The 15,805-nt window shown below is 39.4% G+C and overlaps 1 protein-coding gene across 1 annotated transcript in view; it reads right to left on the bottom strand.

Moving 5' to 3' along the window:
• GLDC (glycine decarboxylase) overlaps positions 1–15,805 on the bottom strand; it is a 98,429-nt gene that overhangs the window by 52,813 nt on the left and 29,811 nt on the right. The window contains exons 5-8 of the mRNA XM_039217118.1: positions 11,426–11,503; positions 10,552–10,699; positions 10,027–10,223; positions 7,289–7,385 (exon numbers count right to left, since the gene is read on the bottom strand). Of these exons, the coding sequence (XP_039073049.1) occupies positions 7,289–7,385; positions 10,027–10,223; positions 10,552–10,699; positions 11,426–11,503 (520 nt within the window). The remainder of the gene's footprint in view (positions 1–7,288; positions 7,386–10,026; positions 10,224–10,551; positions 10,700–11,425; positions 11,504–15,805) is intronic.

The raw sequence follows: 15,805 nt of genomic DNA on the forward strand, positions 1-15,805 counted from the left end.
AAAAGATACTAGAAACTGAAGCAGTCAATAAAGAAAATGGAGAGGAAAAAGACATCTGAGAACACAGAAATAGACTTTCTTGAGCCAAATTTACCCAAGAGAGTTTAGACTATCTTGTGGACTCTATATAACAATTAGAAATAGAGGTGCCTGGGTGGCTCAGTCGGGTATGTGTCTGACTTCAGCTCAGGTCATGATCTCGCAGTCTATTAGTTCAAGCCCTGCAATGGGCACTGTGATGACCACTCAGAGCCTGGAGCCTGCTTCGAATTCTGTGTCTCTTCTCCCTTTGCCCCTCCTCTCCTTGCATTCGGTCTCTCTCTCTCAAAAATAACCATTAAAAAAATTATTTTAAAAAGAAAAAGAAATAGGGGCTCCTGGGTGGCTTAGTCGGTTAAGCGTCCGACTTTCGCTTAGGTCATGATCTCGCGGTTCGTGGGTTCGAGCCCCGCGTCGGGCTCTGTGCTGACTGCCAGCTCAGAGCCTGGAGCCTGTTTCAGTCTGTGACTCCCTCTCTCTCTGACCCTCCCCTGCTCACGCTGTCACTCTCTCTCTCCTAGAAATAAATAAAACATTTAAAAATTAAAAAAAAAAAAGAAAAAAAGAAAAAGAAATAAATATAGAAGCACTATATTACATCCCAGCTATGGAGAGGGCAAGCCAAACAATTTATGACACTGTGTATCCAAATGCTTATGACTACTGCAGGGGAATTAAAACTCAGACCTCATATTTCCAGAATCCTCTGGAAGCCTCTCATTGTAACAGCTTTGTGGATGGTGGTTCATGCCCCTTTTTAATTTAGAGGTGATTATTGACTAGCCAACAAATAGATGACTAGTAAAATAATTTTTAGGGGTGCCTGGGTGGCTCAGTCAGTTGGGTGACTGACTCTTGATTTTGGCTCAGATCATGTCTCATGGTTTGTGAGTTAGAGCCCTGCATCAGGTTCTGCACTGACAGTACAGAGCCTGCCTGAGACTCTTCCTCTCTCACTGCCCCTTTCCCCCACTTGCACTCTAGTGGTCTCCCTAAAAATAAATAAACTTAAAATTTTCAATCATTTTTAGAAATCTTAGAAATCTTAGAAAAGAAAATCAAATAAAGACCAAGAAAATGAAAACTTCCAGATAATCTGGATTAAGTTAGTTTACGTAAAGAAAGTAAGTTTAAGAAAAGGAGTAATCAAAAGCTCATGATTCAAATTTTGCTCAAGACATTGGGGTGGGGCCAAAATGGACAAGATGGCAGCATGGAAGTTCTCTGTTTCTCTCATCCCTGAAATGCAGCTAGATCAGCAGCAAACCATTTTGCACACCTAGATCTGAGAATTAAAACAACCATCTATATAACTTGAGCCACAGAACTTGGCAGGTAAGCGGCAGGGAGAGGTGAACTGGGGGAGACAGAACCTATGGAGAGTAGGGAGCTGTTTATGAGGAGAGAGGACAGACAAAGGCAGGAGAGTACAGGAAAAGCACTCCCCCCCGAATGTAACTGGAAAGAAAATAAAGAATGGAAGCACCCTCAAGAAACTGAACAAGAAGAATGGGAGAAAGGAGAGGGTTTCAGTTCCATAAGCACTCTATAAACAGGGGAGAGCAGACTCAGAAATTCCACAGCTCAATACCTGGTGGTGCTCAGTGAGAAGGGCGAATCCCCAGGAGCAGGTAGCAAGGTTGATGTGTCCATGGGCCACATAGGGAGAATCAGTTCCTCTACTAGGAGGGCATTTGGTAGAGGCCTTATGGTTTCCTGCCACAGGCAAGTGTCCCAGCAGACCCGGAAGAACAGCCATGTTTTTGGTGGCATTAGAGGGAAGACACCAGGAGGTGGTGAAACCTGGCACTGGCAATGTGTTGTGATTTACCATAATCTCTGAACCTCTACAGCAGCACAATTGCATGGACATTCCCAGGGGTAAACCAACACCCAGGCATTGCTTGATGGGACCCTCCAACAGAGGGTCAAAGTGGGTCCAAGCCAGAGAGCCCTCAGAAGTGAAGTTTGGAAGGTAGCCCCATCTGAGATAAAATTTGGGAGGGAGGTGCCATCTGGCCGGCTGACAGCTTGGACATCAAGATGTATCACAAAGCTGTAATCATCAAGACAGTATCATACTGGCACGAGAAGAGACACGTAGATCAATGGAACAGAATAGAGAACTCAAAATGGACCCACACACATATGGCCATCTAATCTTGGACAAAGCAGGAAAGAATAGCCAATGGAATAAAGACGTCTCTTCAGCAAGTGGTGCTGTGAAAACCGGACAGCGACATGCAGAAAATTGAACCTGGACAACTTTCTTACACCATACACAAAAAGAAAATCAAAATGTGGTGCCTGGGTGGTTCAGCCAGTTAAGCATCAGCTAAGGTCATGATCTCACAGTTCAGGGATTGCAGCACTTCATCAAACTCTGTGCTAACAAGTCAGGGCTTGTAGCCTCCTTCAGATTCTGTGTAACCCTCTCTCTCTCTGCCCCTCCCCCACTCACGCTGTCTCTTTCACTGTCTCTCAAAAAAATATTAAAAATATTTTACATAAATGAATAAAATTAACTCAAAATGGATGATAGACCTAAATGTAAGATAGGAAGCAATAAAAATCCTAGAGGAGAAGACAGACAAAAACCTCTTTGACCTCCACCGCGGCAATTTCTTATTTGACGTGTCTCTGGAGGCAAGGGAAATAAAAGCAAAAATGAACTATTGGGACATCATCAAGATAAAAAATTTTCAGCACGGTGAAGGAAACAATCAACAAAACTAAAACACAACCGACAGAATGGAAGAAATTTCAAAATGACATATCAGATAAAGGGTTAGTATTCAAAATCTGTAAAGAACTTATCAAACTCAACAGCCAAAAAAACAAATAATCTAGTGAAGAAATGGGCAAAAGACATGAATAGACACTTTTCCAAAAAAGACATCCAGATGGCAAAGAGGCATATGAAAAAATGCTCAACATCACTCAGCACCAGGGAAATACTAATCAAAACCACAATGAGATACTACATCACACCAGTCAGATGGTTAAATTAACAGGAAACAACAGATGTTGGTGATTGTGCACAGAAAGGAACACTTTTGCCCTGCTAATGGAAATGCAAGTTGGTGCAGCTGCTCTGGAAAAAAGATGGAGGTTCCTCAAAAACTTAAAAATAGAACTACCCTAGGATTCAGCAATTGCACTACTATTTATCAAAAGGATATAGCTGTGCTGTTTCGAAGGACGACATGCACCCCGATGTTTATAGCGGTGCTATCAACAATAGCCAAAGTATGAAAAGAGCCCAAATGTTCATCAACTGATGTCTCTCTCTCTCTCTCTCTCTCTCTCACACACACACACACACACACACACACACACACACAATGGAGTTTTGCTCATTAATCAAAAAGAATGTAATCTTGCCATTTGCAACAACCTGGTTGGAATGAGAGTATATTATGCTAAGTGAAATTAGTCAGTCAGAGAAAGACAAATATTATATGCCTTCACTCATATGTGGAATTTAAGATGCAAACAAATGAACATAAGAGAAGGGAGGCAAAGATAATATAAAAACAAAGAGGGGGGCAAAATATGAGACTCTTAAATATAGAAACCAAACTGAGAGTTACTGGAAGGATTGTGTGTGGGGAGATTAGCTAAATGGGCAAGGGGCATTAAGGAGGACACTTGTTGGGATGAGCACTGGGTATTATACATAGGGGATTAATCACTGGAATCTACTCCCGAAATCATTATTGCACTATATGCTAATATTGCATTATATGCTAGCTACTTGGATGTAAAATAAATAAATAAATAAATAAATAAATAATGAGTTGGTCAAAATCATTGGTTATAAGGGAAATTCATAGGAAATCCACAATGAGATACCACTTCACAGTCACTAGGATGGCTATAACCAAGAAGACAGACAGTAAGAAGCATTGGTGAAAACGTGCAGAAATTAGAACCCAAGTACACTGGTGGAAGGGATATAAAATGATGCAACCACTTTGGAAAAGTTCAATGTAGATTTTACAATGTGGCCCAGTAATTCTACTCCTCAATATGTGCCTAAGAGAACTGAAAACATGACCCCATAAAATCTTGTACATCAATGTGCATAACCATTTTATTCAAAATAACTTAAAGTGGAAACAACCTAAATATCCATCAGTTGATGAAAGTATAAACAAAATGTTGTATGTGCATACAATTAGATATTATTCATCCATAAAAAAAAGAATTACTGATTCATACTACAATGTGGATGAAACTTGAAATCAAGCTAAGCACAAACGGTCACTTATTTTATAATCCCATATATATATATGTGAAATGTCCAGAATGCAAAGACAAAAAGTAAATTAGTGGTTCCCAGGGAATGCAGGGAAGTTAGAAGGATGATGGGGAATGACCATTTCATGAGGACAAGCTTTCATTTTGGCATGATGAAATGTTTAGAAATGAAATGACAGTGATGGTTGCACAACGTTGTAAAAATACTAAAAACCATTAAACTGTAAACATTTTTTTTCAAACTTTTAATGTTTATTTTTGAGAGAGGGAGATAGAGTGTAAGCATGGGAAGGGCAGACAGAGAGGAAGACACAGAATTTCAAGCAGGCTCCAGGCTCTGAGCTGTCAGCACAGAGCCCGATGTGGGACTCAAACCCATGGACCGCAACATCATGACCTGAGCCAAAGTCGGACACTTAATTGACGGAGCCACCCAGGTGCCCCTGAACTCTATACTTTAAAAGGGCAAATTTTGGGGCAACTGAGTGGCTCAGTTGATTGTCTGACTTCAGCTCAAATCATGATCTCACAATTCATGAGTTTGAACCCTGAGTCGGACTCTGCTGGCAGCTCAGAGCCTGGAGCCTGCTTCTGATTCTGTGTCTCCCTCTCACTCTGTACTTCCCTGCTTGCACTCTGTCTATCTCTGTCTCAAAAATAAATAAATATTTAAAAAAATTTTAAAGGGAATATTTTATGGAAAGTTATACCTCGGTGAAAGAGCTGATAAATTGTAGATTATATCTCAACACACCTGACTTTAGATAAAAGTTAATGAAAACTGCTAGTGGTGGTAAAACCTAAGACATAAGAAAACACAAAGAACAGAACATGATGCAAATTCAGAGATCTGTGAAATATCACAAGTTTAAAGAAAGAATTTTTAAGAACAATTTAGTAACACACTTTCAGAGATTAAAAAAAAAAGTACCTGTGTACCATCGACATCGCAAAACTAGGACAAGTCCAGTGTGGAGCCTGTCATACTCAAGAGAAAAGGGGTAGCCTGAGAACACAATGCAGTTGCTTTAAGAAAGCAGAAGCTGAGGTGCCTACGTGACCCAGTTGGTTAAGTCTTTCGATTTTGGTTCAGATCATGACATGATTTTCATGGGATCAAGTACCACATGGTGTCCTGTGCTGTTACTTTGGAACCTGCTTGGGATTCTCTCTCTCCCTTTTTCTCTGCCCCTCCCCTGTTCTCTCTCTCTCTCTCTCACTCAAAATCAATAAGCATTTTTTAAAAAAATCACAAGGCTGGAGTCAAAGACAGAGAGTTCAAGGAGCATTACAAAACATACATCATCTCCTAAAAAAAAGAATAATTGCATATTCATAGAGAATGACACTGGAGTTATGGGCAAGGGCTTTTATGCAACCAATTATGGAAAGAAACTCATGAAACACAATAGACAATGGATAGGTAGAAATTCTCCAAAATGAAAAGATTAAAATCAGAGAAGACAGAGTTGGGCTATCTCCAGGGCAAATATCACTTCAATAATTGGTGAAAAACAGAGACCTTTGTTTAGCCCAAGTTCACCTGTAAAATTGATTTCAAACTTTGAAGCAGAAAACCCCTAAATGTACTTATAACCAGACAGGCATTTTTTGGAAGAAAGGGCATGAGCAGGACATGAGCAGAAAGGGCAAGACAGGAGCAGTCAGCTGCAAAGTACAGAAATATTTAAGTAGAGAATTCAACAAATGAAGGGTAAACTAGAGAAAGTAACAGCATCATATAAAGTTCAACTTGCTATTAAGAGAGGAAAAGTTTGTGATAGCTAGCCCCTTCCTAAGATAATAGAAAAACTCTTACCTGAAAAGAAATAGCCACCTTCTTTTCAAGGGAGGGGAAGAGAGGGAACGAGAGAGAGAGAGAGAGAGAGAGAGAGAGAGAATCCCAAGCAGGCTCTATATTGTCAATGTAGAGCCTGATGCAGGGCTCAAACTCACAAACCCGTGAGATCATGACCTGAGCCAAAATCAAGAGTCAGATACTTAACCGACTGAGTGCCCTGAAGCAGCCATAAGACCTTATCATCTACTGCCCCTGGAAAGACTTTCTAAAACCTGGTGGTGGTGCTTTAAGCCAATGCTCTGAGAGAAAAAAGTACTGTACTGCCTGATGAATTATGGGTGAGATCTCTTTCTCTGACCCTGAATGAAGAAGAGAGACCTAGAATGGATTGGATGCTCAGGAACAGTCTAGCAAAGCCTAGAAATTCTCTGGGTCCTTAACACTGCTACCTCTGACCTGAGCCCCGAGCAACTTTCAGGCTCATCAGGAACTTGTGAAGCTCCTCCTCTTTTATCCCATCCATTTCAAGAATGCTTTTCATGATCCCACAGAAAAATACCCCAAGATCATCACCAACTGGTCAATCTGTACCATTCCCTCAAGCACAGTCACCTCAAACACCCTGTTTGCTTCCTCACCATTCTTGGAGGGCTCCCACTTTAGCCCTAAGAGAAGGTGCTCAACAGCCACCCATAATGGACCTGCCTATGGCCAAGAATGCTGGAGACATTGACATATGAAGTATATACATAGACAGAGCCCAGATAAATACATTATATTTTGGTTCTTACAAGATCACAAATCTTCTCTGACAGTAAGATCTCACCATTTTGGGGCGCCTGGGTGGCTCAGTCAGTTAATCATCCGGGTTTGGCTCAGGTCATGATCAAACGGTTCGTGGGTTCAAACCCCACATCGGGCTCTGTGCTGACAGCTAGCTCAGAGCCTGGAGCCTGTTTCAGATTCTGTATTACCCTCTCTCTCTGACCCTCCCCTGCTCACGCTGTCTCTCTGTCTCTCTCAGAAATAAATAAAACATTAAAAAATATTTTAAATAAGATCTCACCATTTCTGATGTGCACACTGGTCAGTAGATGGTGATGAATGAAAATTAAGTGAATGAATGAACAGCTCATGTCTGCAGATTATAAGGCATTCAGTGGGAAGGGCAGGCATATGATCTACCTGAGCTGTACAGATGTTGCTAGTAGCCTTGTCTCTCCGGATGTGTTGTTCCCTGGTTTGAAGAGCAAGACGATACACTTCTTTCCCCGTGGCATCTCTGGGCCAAGAATAAAACATCTAGTTAGCACAGATAATCATCGCACCAAGGGTGGCCACAAATAGACCTGTTTCTTTCCTTCCCAGCTTGAAGGGAATCCAGTGAATTTATTTGGCTGCAAGGTCATAAGGAAACAATTACCAACCCATCCTCTTTTAAATAAGACTACTCATTTTTAGTATGTACTTTGAGAGGGACCAAGATATACACAATAAGGCTAGGAACCTTGATTTAATGAAATCTTCCCAGGAATTACCCAGACTAATATGATGGTGAATGTGGATTGAACTTAAAATGAAATTTAGTGAAAAAAAATTAAATTTAATGAGAATTAAAGTTCATTATGAGTTTCTTGGCAGACACAGGAAAAAGGGAAATATCTCACAAAGGAATCAACTTCTAGACTGGAAACCTAAGACATCTATATAGCTATAAAGAAAAAGAATGTGCTGAATCAGTAAATTGTACACCTGAAATTAATGTTACACTGTATGTTAACCAAGTATAATTTAAATAAGAATTTAAAAAAGAATGTTAATAATTTTAACACCTGTCTTGAAGAAATATTTTCCTTCTTTCTGAATACAATTAATAATTTGGATAAGATGGGGCACCTGGGTGGCTTACTTGGTTAAACGACTGACCTACTCTTGATTTTGGCTTGGGTTGTGACCTCTTGGTCAGGAGATGGAGCCCCACACATAGGGTTCTGTGCTGAGCAAAGAAGCTGCTTGGGATTCTCTCTGTCCATTCTCTTGCTCTCTCTCTCTCTCCCCCCTTTTCTCTCTCAAAATAAATAAATATTAAAAGAAAAGAATTTGGATAAAGACAAAGATTCAATAGTCTTATCCTTTATTTCATCAAGCTCTGGAGTCCATTTTTCAGAAAGGTAAGTTCCAATATAAAATTCAGCAGACAATAGTTAATATATTAAATTTTTATTAATTAGAAAACTCTGCCTCATCTCGTCTGGTCAAGACACATCACTGAAAGAAAGTAATGTAAGAATACTTGAAGAAATTTATTTTTACACTAAGAAGAAAGGTGCCTCTTGTTATTATGTGATAATTTTTGGGTATTTCAAAAATTCACATCATTCACTAATATAGACTATTCACATAGGTTAACAAGTCCAACTTCTATGAAAGTTCTTGTCTAAAAGATCATGCTAAATTTCCCCAGTAATGATCATGCCATTCATCTAAATTCTTAATCTGAGATTTATCAATGAAAAGAACTCAAGAAAATACATTTAGAAGTTCCAAGAGGGGTGCCTGGGTGGCCCACTCAGTTGAGCGTCCGACCTCAGCTCAGGTAATGATCTCACAGTTTGTGGGTTCAAGCCCCTGAGTCCATCTTTGTGCTGACAGCTTGGAACCTGGAGCCTACTTTGGGACTCTCTCCCTCACCCCCCCCCACTCTGTCCCACACCTGCTTGTGCTCCCTCTTTCTCTCTTTCAAAAATGAACAAATAAACATTAAAAAATATAAATTACTAGAATAAACAAGTGGCGGGCTTCTTTTTTTTTTTAATAAAAAAAAATCCCCACCTTTATTGAGATATAATGGACATATAACATTATATAAGTTTAAAGTGTACAGAGTGATTTGATACATTTAAGTATTGCAAAATGATTTCCACCAGAGCACGAGCTAACATCTCCACCCCATTACATAATTACCATTTCTTTCTTTGAGGTGAGAACTTTACAGATCTACTGATTGAGAATCTATTCAACATTCAAGTATAAGATACAATATTATTACCTATAAACACCATATTGTTCATTAGGTCCCTAGAACTTGTTAAATCTTATAACTAGAAGTTTGTACCCATTTCCTCCACTGCACAACTCCTGGTAACCACCATGCTACTCTTTATTTCTCTGAGTTCAGCTTTTTAAGATTCCAAACCTATGTGAGGTATATAGTACTTATTTGTATTTCTCTGTCTGACTTATTTCACTTAGCACGATGTCCCCAAGTTCCATCCATGTTGTTACAGAAGGCAGTATTTCCTTCTTTCTCATCGCTGAATAACATCCCATTGCAGGAATATATACCACATCACCTTTATTTGTTCATCCATTGATGAACGCTTAGGTTGTTTGCATATCTCGGCTTTTGTGAATAAGAAGGGTCATAATTTGTCCATTCATTTATTCTTCTTTTTGTTGTTGTTATTGTGGTTACTTTAACAATATCTACTTGGCTACATTAGTATTACAAAGTAGAAAATTAAAATAACTGGGCAATTGCTTCTGAAGAACTTGTTAATGATAAAAAAAGAAAAGGAAAGGAAATCATTCATAGATTGGGTTGTTGCTGGGAGGAAGTAAGTAGAAGCAGCTGGGAGTCACAAGTGGCAGGCTTCTAAGATCACATGTTCATAGTAATCTCACTACATAACCGTGTAGCATGATAATGCTTTTGGGAATGAAACTAGTCAGATATAAAACACACCTAGAATGTCCAGTCTTTCAATGCTTTCATCAACCTAATTAAATTAATTTATATGCCTTCAACACAAATATGTTATAAATTATTATATACATGGCCCAGGTAAATTTAGAGAGATACCAAAAACTTTTGTGATAAGAAAGAAAAAGAAAATAATAGTAACAATAAAAGGGGACCTTACCTTGTTACCCCCACCATTCTCCCAGGCATCATTCTCACCAAACTTTCTCTGACAGCAAAAAAGGCTGCATGTGGTCCACCATAGCCCAATGGCACTCCAAATCTCTGTGAACTGCCTAGGGCAATGTCTACACCAAATTCTCCAGGTGGCCTCAAGATACACAGAGCTAAAAGGTCAGTAGCACAGCAGGCCAGGCTCTAAAGAGGATACAAGAGAAAATGGACATGGTTATTCCCTTCCCCTGAGAGCAGTGGGAGAGTAGCAAATTATCCCTAATATGAGGAGACTAACAGTGTTGTTTTGTGCCCTGTGAATTCCATTTACGCATTGATTCATTCAAAAATATGTACTGACTTTTTACTATGTACCAGGAGTTAGTAAACAAAACAAACTTGAAGGAGGCAGAAAGGATACGGTTTCACCATTGTAGGTGATACATGTATGGAAGTTAAGCCACATCCAAAAATCATAATGCAAAGTTGGGACAGATCTATGTGGACCCCTGGCAAGGAGAGATCTGCCTACCCCAGTCTGATGGGCCCGTTCCACGAGCTCTGTGAAATCTTCCACCTTCCCCTCAGTGTCTGGGTACTGGAACAGCACTCCACTAACATCTTTTCCACTGAAGTCCATTTCATGGGGTGATTTCAGCTCAATGAGAACATCATTGTATCTGGAAAGACAGAAGACAAAGCACAGTCATGCCTGGGTGGCTCATTTTGGTTAAGCATTCAGTTTTGGCTCAGGTTATGATCTCATGGTATGTGAGTTCAATCCCTGCATCAAGCTCTGTGCTGATAGCTCAGAGCCTGAAGCCAACTTTGGATTCTGTGTCTCCCTCTCTCTCTGTACCTTTCCTGCTTATACTCTATTTCTATCTCTCTCTCAATATTAACATTAAAAAAAAAAAAAGAAAGCAAATAAACACACTGGCTAGTGATAATTGTGCTATGTTTATCTGATTGCAGTACTAAACAATACAGTACACTTGCTTTTTCTTACCACATCTAGGTTTAAGTGAATAACCTATAATCTGTGTTTGCAGGAATACACACAAAACCCTGACAATTTTGGGAGAGTTCCATTTTTCCCCTCTGCTTCTCAAACTTTCTGGAACATTGTTGAAATTATTTTAATAGTTTAATTTTCTTTTTACAAAAAGAAAACAAACAACATGGTTACTCAATATAAAGTAGAGACAACTAAGTCCCTCATGTATTCTCTCAATTCTGACACATTTTTCTTACCAGCAAGATCTCAGGAAGAAAGTGAGAAGGAAAGTAAAACTCAACAACCTCAATTTAAACCAGGTTCAGTTTAAACCTCCAATCAGTTTGGAAGTAAGAGGAAGAAACAACAGAGATGAGCATGAGTTCAGAATATGAATGAAATTAATTACTTAGCTCGAGTATGGACCACAGCTATTGTCTGTGGGTGGCAACGGGGGTCAACCAAAAATTTCTTCCTCTTGTTGTGTCTGTTGGAAAGAAAAATCACATTAAAAAATGCACATTAAAGAAATCAGGGGCGCCTGGGTGGCTTAGTCGGTTGAGCGTCCGACTTTCGCTTAGGTCATGATCTCGCGGTTCGTGGGTTTGAGCCCCGCGTCGGGCTCTGTGCTGACTGCCAGCTCAGAGCCTGGAGCCTGTTTCAGTCTGTGACTCCCTCTCTCTCTGACCCTTCTCTGCTCACGCTGTCTCTCTCTCTCTCTCTCTCCTAGAAATAAAAAACATTAAAAAAAAAAAAAGAAATCAAAGTATCTTCTAAGAATGCAAAGCAAAGTTGGTACATAGAGAAACTCTGAGCATGGTATAAAATATGAGGCATTAATTCTAGTGGTTAGAATTCTACTGAAATCCAATTTCTATTGTTAAAAGAAAACCACAGTTGACAAATGGAGTCACTTGCACTAGGCCCATGTCACCAATCTGGGGTTTAATACATACCTGATTAAGTTTCAACCTTCTCTAGTAATATAATCTTAACTAGTCAGTCTAGAATTTCCTGGTAAGCACCAATGAGGTAACTCACCTAATAAGGCCTTTTTTGTTTCCCAAAGGAAAATGACCTTTCTATAAATAATCCCTTTTTTGCTTCTTTAGTACTTCCTTCACCTACCTTTAAAAATCTTTCCCTTTCAAACTAGACAGCAACATGGAAAATAATGAAACTGGGCCACTTCCTTATACCATACATAAAAATAAATCCAAAATGGAGTAAACACTTAAACGTGGGACAGGAAACCATCAAAATCCTAGAAGAGAGCACAGGCAGTAACCTCTTTGATGTCAGCCATTCCAGCTTCTTACTAGATAGATTTCCTGAGATAAGGAAAACAAAAAATGAACTATTGGGACCTCATCAAGATAAAAAGCTTCGCACAGCAAAGGAAACAATCGATAAAACTAAAAGGCAACCAATGGAATGGGAGAAGATATATTTTCAAATGACATATGTGATAAAGCATTAGTATCCAAAATCTATAGAGAACTTATCAAACTCAATGCCCACAAAACAAATAATCCAGTGAAGCCATGGGCAGAAGACTTGAATAGACCAAAGAAGACATCCAGATGGCTAACAGACACATGAAAAGATGTTCAACATCACTGAGAGATAGACAAAATAAAACCACAATGAGATACTACCTCCCACCTGTCAGAATGGCTAAAATTAACAACAAAGGAAAGAACAGATGTTTGTGTGGATGGGGAAAAAGGGGAGCCCTCTTTCACCGTTAGTGGGAATGCAAACTGATGCAGCCACTCTGAAACAGTATGGAGTTTCCTCAAAATAGGCTAAAGATTGATATGATCCAGCAATTGCACTAGATATTTACCCAAAGGATACAAAAATACTAATCCAAAGGGATACATGCACCCCAATGTTTATAGTGGCCTTATCAACTATAGCTAAATCATGGAAAGAGACCAAATGTCATTGATTAATGAATGGATAGTCTCTCTCTCTCTCTCTCTCTCTCTCTCTCTCTCACACACACACACACACACACACACACACACTGGAATATTATTCCGCTATCAAAAAGAATAAAATTTTGCCATTTGCAACAACGTGGGCTGAGCTAGAGAGTATTATGCTAAGTGAAAACAAGTCACTCAGAGAAAGATAAACACCATAATATTACTCATATGTGGAATTTAAGAAACAAAACAGATGAATGTTGAGGGGGCGAGGAGGAAAACCAGGAAACAGACTCCTAACTATAGACAACAAACTGAGGACTGCTAGAAGGGAGATGGGCAGGATGGTTTAAATAGGTGATGGATATATTTAAGAGGGCACTTGTTTTGATGGACACTGGGTGTTGTATGTAAGGGATGAATCACTAAATTCTACACTTGAAACAAATGTTATACTGTACGTTAACTAACTGGAATTTAAATAAAAACACGAAAAAAAGATAAAATTAAATCGTCAGGTTGGGGGCAGGGGGGAGACCTTTCCCATCTGTAGCCCTTCGGTGGTCCTTTCTACTTGCTAGACGGGATGCTGTCCAATTCATGGAATTGTTGAATAAAGTCAATTACATCTTCAAATTTATATACTCGGCTGAATTTTGTTTTTTTAACAACTTTCTGACCCCATTTAGCAAAATCAAATTTTTTATTTGCCTTTTTTTTAAATGTTTTATTTGAGAGAAAGATAGAGACAGCATGAGCAGGGGAGGGTCAGAGAGAGAGAGGGAGACACAGAATCTGAAGACAGGCTCAAGGCTCTGAGTTAGTTGTCAGCACAGAGCCCAACACGGGGCTCGAACCCACGAACCATGAGATCATGACCTGAGCTGAAATTGGATGCTTAACCAACTGAGCCACCCAGGCACCCCTAGCAAAATCAATCTTAAACTGGTTTAAATTTTTAAAAATATGCTAGGAGTTAAAAGAAATAAAAACAAAGGGTAGCAGTTGGGTACAAGTAGAAATAAAAACGTTTTTTTTCCTTTTTAAAAAAAATTTTTTAAATGTTCACTTATTTTTGAGAGACACACAGAGCACGAGCAGGGGAGGAGCAGAGAGGAAGACAGAAACTGAAGCAGGCTCCAGGCTCTGTGACACAGGGTTCGAACCCATGAGGCGTGAGATCACGACCTGAGCCGAAGTGGGGACCCTTAACCAACTGAGCCACCCAGGTGCCCCAAAACTAACTCTTGAAAAAAAAAACATCTGAGAATTTTACTGCCAAAGAAACATTTAGAGATTATCTAAACCAAATGTCCTCATTTAGCAGAGATGAAAAGGATTGAGACGTTGTGGCGTGTGCAGGACCACACAGTTACAAAAGGACCCAAATCCTGGGAGTTTTCTAACAGTCCATGATTTTGGGAAACCAAACTGATAGGAATTATTAAACAGAAAACCATAGACCCAAAATGGTATTTCTTGGGCCAGGTCCGGTCACCAAACTAGGGCTTAATAACTAACCTAACTGCAGTTTCAACCTCCTCTAGAAATCAGGTTTCACTTCATTATATTCTCTACTGTTTGCATGTTATTCCCAGTCTTAACAGGTATTTTTATAATAAGCATAAATTTAATACAATAGATTGAGTTGGGGAAATACAAAATTGATTAATTACCCAAAGCACAATGCTCTTCAGTGTGCATCTAAGTAAATCAAGAGAAAATAGCCATTTCACCCTAAATGACCTAAGATGGAAACAAACATACTGATATTTTAAAGAACATTTTCCTAAAGACAAAACGCACAAGGCTGCTTTTCAAGGGTAAAATTAAATGCAGGCCCAAAGGTATAAGAATGAAGAGAGGAAGCAAATCAAGCTTTTGCAGAGTTGTAGCTCATTAACTCAAATCAGTTCAGGACAGAACCCCTGAACCATCAACCAGAAAGTCCTCAGCTTCTCCAAGTGTGAAATGGAACCTCTTACCTAGAAAGAGAAGAAGGAGGAAAGATGCAAAAGCAGCACAATGGTGGATAAGGAAAACAAAAATATGAAAAGCTGAGAATAGAGAAGTATTCCTTTCTGGCTGTCCACACAGGGTAAGAATGAAGAGCCTGAGCCCACTTCTAGGGCTGCCTGGGAAGCAGAATAGTCTGTGGCTGGATACTTATGGTATGTGTCTGTGGTATGTCTGTGGTATGGTCTGTGGTATGTTTCTAAACCTGCTAAGTGAGTTTGGAGTTCACCACTACAATGTTGTGATTTATAAGAAATATATATTTGTTTATTCAGAATTGAGCAGCAGTGCTGCCCAAGAATCGTTTGTTGGTGTGGGGGAAACGTCTATGCATGCAGAACCAATGTAACCATCCCTTAAGTCTGTGGAAGCCAAGAAAGAGACACATGAGTATTCAGGGCCAGAGGTAGAAAACCTCAGAGACACACTGGTGAGTGTAGGCAGATTTCCCCACTAGAGGACATCTACATGAGAGTTCTACCAGGAAGGTAAGTTCAAATGTACTCACAAGGCAAAAAGCAAAGAAAGGTGAGGAATTGGAGAGCAACTGTTAACTATATACCATAACCCATCAATTATACTTCTAGAAGTGTGTCCTCAGAAATAATAAGAACTTTTGACAAAATTGATTCTAAAGATGTAAAAAATAACACTAGTAACAGTAAAATATAGGATCAAAGTTCATGTGAAACAATAGAGGTGAGGTTACATAAATGCTACTTCCACGCAAGTGAGTACTATCATGTAGTCAATAAAAGCCATATCCTAAAAAGCTGTCTAAAGAAATGGGTGAAATGTTCACAATATACTGTTAAATAGAAGAAAGCAAGCTATAAAAA

This window comes from Hyaena hyaena, unplaced genomic scaffold (assembly GCF_003009895.1).
Source record: "Hyaena hyaena isolate Hyena2069 unplaced genomic scaffold, ASM300989v1 scaffold_675, whole genome shotgun sequence".
Lineage (NCBI taxonomy): Eukaryota > Metazoa > Chordata > Mammalia > Carnivora > Hyaenidae > Hyaena > Hyaena hyaena.